General features: G+C 35.1%; 1 protein-coding gene across 1 annotated transcript in view; it reads left to right on the top strand.

Annotated features, from left to right (window-relative positions):
- The window catches only part of pdlim5b (PDZ and LIM domain 5b), a 43188-nt gene extending 37838 nt beyond the window's left edge, over positions 1-5350 (top strand). Inside the window, exons 9-11 of the mRNA XM_016460586.1 lie at positions 376-496; positions 3168-3283; positions 4991-5350. Of these exons, the coding sequence (XP_016316072.1) occupies positions 376-496; positions 3168-3283; positions 4991-5080 (327 nt within the window). The 3' untranslated portion in view covers positions 5081-5350. The remainder of the gene's footprint in view (positions 1-375; positions 497-3167; positions 3284-4990) is intronic.
- The last annotated feature ends 574 nt before the right edge of the window (positions 5351-5924 follow it).

Here is a 5924-nt window from a genome sequence, read left to right as displayed (position 1 = left end):
ATATATATATATATATACTTAATATTATAAATTAAAAAAAAAATGTCTCTCTCTCTCTATCCAGGCATTTTTCTTTTCTCATACATATATTATTTTCAAATATACATATATAATTTAAAAAATAAAATCTAAATAAAACGCTTACTAAAATGATGAAATATTATTTGTCTAGCTGCATGTCATGTGACCATTAATTGACATCTGAAAACCGTAAATGTAAATGAGTTGCTGAAATATTGAAATATTAACAATCTTTTCGGTCTGACTGGTTGGGCTGGAACAGAAGCTGCTGCTGTAGATGTAACAGTGGTATGCGTGAGGAAAGCGGGCTGCGCTCAGAGCCGCTGCTAATCGACGCTTCTCATCTGCTAACAGGAAGTCATCAACGCCCTGAAGCAAACCTGGCATGTGTACTGCTTCCTGTGCACCGGCTGCCAGCAGCCCATCCGCAACAACACCTTCCACCTGGAGGACGGGCAGCCGTACTGCGAGACCGGTGAGAAAGCCCGCCCACTGCCTGTCAATCAAACACTCACCGCTTACACGACAACCAGAAACACTTTACTGTCTTTTATATATAGATTTATCATATATTTATAATTAACAAGCGTTTGAGTTTGATGTTAGATTGTTAACATAGTTTGTCATAAATTTTGTGCCAGATAATGCTCGATTTTTTTATATAAATTTTAATAATAATATGACATTACCATGTTATTGAATTAATGAAAATATTTTCTATTTTAGGAAACTTTTACCGCATTACATTCCGAAGCATAATGTTATACTTTTGTACTTTATATGCGGGGTAGATGACTTACAAACTGTAGTCTGTTACTGATTACAGATTACATGATGAAAACTGTAGTTAGTAACGTAATCTAGGTTACTCGTTTTAGGTAATGTAATCCGACTACTTTTAGATTACTTTTAGTTTCGATTACTTTTAATAACTTGTTTTAAAGTTATAATTAAACGTACCTTATTGGTATAAAAAAAAAAGAAAGAAAAATATATTCCTTTTTTTATATCAACATCATAAATTGCATTAAACATTACATTACAGCAGGGCTTCCCAAACTGGGCTTAATGAAGGAGCTGCAGTGGGTTTGTGAGTTGATAAAAAGCTAATAATTAAATCATAAAAATGTACAGTAAAACTAATGTAAACACTTGAACACTAAAAATATAAATATTTTATTTGTTTACCTGCATGTCAGTGTGACCATTAACCGACATCAGAGAACTGTTAAATTATTGAAATATTAACTTCCTCAGAGATATTTCAAGTAAATATTTTAATATTGCATTTCATAGAAACATAACACTCCTTGTTATTTCAAACTGAAGAAATCACCATCCGAATCGATGTCTGATTCATGAACGAGCTGATTCTTTCCTGTTGAATCATTCCACAAATCACACTAAATGAATCATTCGTGAATCAGACTGATCCAGTTGCAGCTGTTCTTGATTCAACAACTCATTGGGCCTCATTCATGAAACATTAGTAAATAGGAGTAAATTGAGTAATTTGCACGTAAAACGGACCTTCCCGAAAACTCTCCTCCGGATTCACAAATGCTTCATAAACTTCCGATTTGATAGTTAAACATGCATATGTTAATGAATTCCAATCATTCGTAAATAATCATACGCTCATTCACAATTACCATAATCCCCGCCTATGAATTACAGCTACGCAAATTACGTGTCCAGGAACGCAGTGGAATATTCTGGTCTATTTTCTCAGGTTTGGCTCCAGTATACTGCATAAATCCAAAAAAGACTAATAGGCCATATGCCTAACCATAAATATTCAATAACGTGTGTCCACCAAAGCGTTTTTAGCCATCTGAAAACTGTCAGGCACTCTTCTGAAAACGACCAGCTGGTGGCACTGCAGGACGCATTGGTGGCACAGCGTTTTTCAAGCTGAGACGCTTTGATTGCTATAATTTGGAATATCCACGGCAGTAACGCATTACTAGTATCTCATTTTGAAGAATATTACTGAATATAAAAATGCAGTAACCAGCAATGTTAACTTCTCTATTGTTGTTCAGTTGTTGTACAAGTAGGATGATTGGTCGGTGTAGCCTCGTATTTGTCCCGCCCCTCCTCCATAGATTGGACGGCTGGGTAAAAAGTAACAGTGACAAGCGCTGCGTTATACCCAAAGCTAAACAGTTTATCAACTCCCAGCTACAAAACAAAAACAGAGCAAACGAACTTGTAAAATATTACGATGTTAGTGCATCAAAATTCAGTGTCATCAGTTTGCCCAAAAGAACCCAGAACGTTTTACGCACCATTTACACACGGTAGGGAGCAGGTGTAAATTTCTTTCATACCAACTAACATTTTGAAAATACAAACACTTTCATGAATCCGAAAATTTACGTCAGAACAGCTTTACGAACGATTTACACACAAATTGGGAATGAGGCCCATTGTGTTTTTATACTATTTTTTCATCACATATTTACCCTAATTAAGTTTTCCTCATTCAAAATACTATGTGGTGCACAATTTCACTTGTTTGCATACTTGAATTATGTTTCAGTATATTGCAGTTTAGTGTTTTGATAGTGTACAATACGTTTTGGTAATAAAAAGTGTGCTTATTTACAGATCAATACGTACTGTATTATTAGTGCTGACTAAAGACTAGTCTGACTAGTGCTGCTAGTATTAACCCTCGGACCCCGTTGGTTTCATACTGATTACTTTGTCACATAATATTTGTTTTTGACATGACTTAGTTTAAAAGTAGACATGTCAAGCTTTCTATAGATATATCTCTCATGTGTGTGTGTCAAATATTCGCTGAGTTTCAGTTCATTTTACTGATGTGCGGAGAATGAGACGGCTAAAAGCACACCCCGTTTATTTTCTTTATTTTACAAAAGCACAATGTTTTGTTGATATCGTGAGTGAACACAAATAAATGTAGACCCTTTACAGTATCACTCTTATATGTACGATCAAGTATGATGGAGCACTTTAAGTTCTTTTCGCTGTTATCATTAAAATCTGCAAGTGGTGGCGCCGGCGAGGTTAAGGAAATTCAAAATCAAGCACTTTTCCGTTTTACTTAATCTGTCAGTGAATATTCCTGAATCCGAGCGCTGTGATTGATTTGGTGTGTTTTCTGCGTGTGTTAGATTACTACACCCTGTTCGGCACCAGCTGTCACGGATGTGACTTCCCCATCGAAGCGGGCGATAAGTTCCTGGAGGCGCTGGGGTTCACCTGGCACGACACCTGCTTCGTCTGTACGGTACGGGAACGCTCGGCTTTACACAGTATTTCAGAGCAACGAGGCGCTTGGGTGTGTTATAGTGAATACAGTGGCGTCAGAGTGATTATATTCACAATATAACACAACGTCAAGCCTTGATTTGATTTTAAAAACATTATTTTGTGAATCAGATTGACGTTTCCCAGTGGGTCTCACATGATCCAGGACAGTATCTGAATGATAATACTGCGACTACTGATGTAATGATGAAGCTTTGTGCATGTAAAGAAAATAGGAGTGGAAATATATGAAAATAGTTCAATAAAATCATTCCAGAAGTTTCAAGAACTAAATGTTCACACACTTAATAACCAGTGAATTTATGATTTTTCCAGTAGTTTGTAATTACAGGATAAGGTTATTGATTTGATTGGTTTACTTGATTTTTTAAAATTTACTTTATGTATTTACTATACTAACTTTATATATATATATATTTATTTATTTATTTACTTTATGTATTATATTATTTACTTTGCTTACTTTATTTACTTGGTATTTATTCATTTCACTTATTTACTTTATTTTCATAACTATTTAATTGCTTCTCATTACATTTTCATTATTTACTTGTTTGCTTTATTTACTTATTTATTTGTTTGTTTAATTTATTTACTTATTTGCTTTATTTACTAACTTTATATATATATATATATATTTACTTATTTTACTTTGTTTACGTATTCACTTTATTTATTCAATTCATTTATTTACTTTATTTACCCACTTATTTTTTACTCATAAATAGCCATTTCTACCCAATAAAATGTATACATTTTGAGATATCTAGAAAAAAAATAATAGAAATTAATTATAGAAATTCTCATGACTTTCACAAACTTATTGATTTTTCCATGACTTTTCCAGGTGAAGAAATCACAAATATATCCATGTTTTCCAAGACCCTGGGAAGCCTAATTTTTTAATAAAAATGACATGAAAAGCATTCAAATAAAATAAGAAATATGATATCTTTTGCTGTTTTTGCTCATTTTAATGTTTGTTTTGTCTAGCTGTGGCGTGTAAACGAGGGTTAATAAAGCAAGAAGCCGTGGTTTACAGTGAATTTATAACAGCTTGGCGTTAGCTGTTATAAATTCACTGTAAACTACGGCTTCTTGGGGCTTATTGCTTTTATAAAACGGTTATTGCATATACGCAGTAAGGTTTCACAAAATAAAACAGAGCAAATAAAGTGTAATGATATTAATAAAAACAGTATTCTTCCACCAAACAATGTAAAAGCAATAAGCCCCGTGAAGCCGTGGTTTACAGTGAATTTATAACAGCTAAGGGGGTTTTAGGCACTCCGCTTTGCGTCGTAACAAAGCCCCTTAGCTGTTATAAATTCACTGTAAACTACGGCTTCTTGGGGCTTATTGCTTTTATAAAACGGTTATTGCATATACGCAGTAAGGTTTCACAAAATAAAACAGAGCAAATAAAGTGTAATGATATTAATAAAAACAGTATTCTTCCACCAAACAATGTAGTTCCTCAGAAACAGTTGTGGTTGCTACAAAGTGGTTGCCGAGCAACACACAAACGTAAACAAAGGTGTATGTTTGTAGAGTAATTTACAACAGCTTCGAATGTGGCTCAGCCAATCAGAATCAAGCACCGGAACTATCCGTTTTATAAGATGTGATTTTGATTATGTTCTGGTGTCTCTCTCTGGTCCTGTAGGTTTGCAGCACGAGTCTGGAGGGTCAGACCTTCTTCTCCAAGAAAGACAAGCCCTTGTGCAAGAAGCACGCTCACACCGTCCAGTTCTGAGTGAAAGTCAACGCCTTGCTGGTCATATTTCACTCTTGTGAGATTTATTTTAGTACATGAATTTAGTTTTTTCAAAGAGATTTATTTGCTTCGGTTTCCCTCAGAAACCTCATCATGAGATCAGGAACTGCGTTAATCATTGATCTGCCTCCTAAATGAGGTTCAGTGTTGCATTGTGGGTGTTTTGTCTGTTTTTGAGCGAGTATATCATGCGATGCAGAAAATATTTCAATTGTTATTTTCAGCATTACAGAAGTTCTTACTCTATTTTCCACGTGTATTTAAAGAGCCATTGACTCGGTGATAATATATTTTTCACACGCGTGAGATCAGTGTAAGTGTGTTGAAGCGTTTGGACGGCCGTAAAGAGCCATTGACTCGGTGATAATATATTTTTCACACGCGTGACATCAGTGTAAGTGTGTTGAAGCGTTTGGACGGCCGTCTCTCTCTCCTGCATCCCGCTGCAGTTTGACCAGCTCTCTTTATGCAGATATATTTTATATTTATTGAGGCGGGACGGAAGATTTTGGGGGCTTTCCATGTGTTTTATGGCACCGACAGCGTCAGTGCTTTCAGAACGAGGATATTTAACGTTTTAGGAGTTATTTCTGTGCTCTTTTATCTGTCAGGTTTGTGGAATGTCTGATCGTCTCAGTGCCTTTATTTCTATTAATATACAGAAATGTGTTTCATATTTAGGCCTAAAGTAATTCAGACTGTTTTCTAATCGTTAGCACTTGTTTTGAAGCTAATAAAGGTTGGTGGTTCATGTGCGTCTTTATCTCTTTATCTGTTCTAGTTTCCTGTAATTCGCTTATTTTTTCTGAGATGGGATGAAAAA

This window comes from Sinocyclocheilus anshuiensis, unplaced genomic scaffold, assembly GCF_001515605.1.
Source record: "Sinocyclocheilus anshuiensis isolate Anshui unplaced genomic scaffold, SAMN03320099.WGS_v1.1 scaffold116, whole genome shotgun sequence".
NCBI classification, from domain to species: domain Eukaryota; kingdom Metazoa; phylum Chordata; class Actinopteri; order Cypriniformes; family Cyprinidae; genus Sinocyclocheilus; species Sinocyclocheilus anshuiensis.
This window is presented reverse-complemented; position numbering and strand designations above follow the sequence as displayed.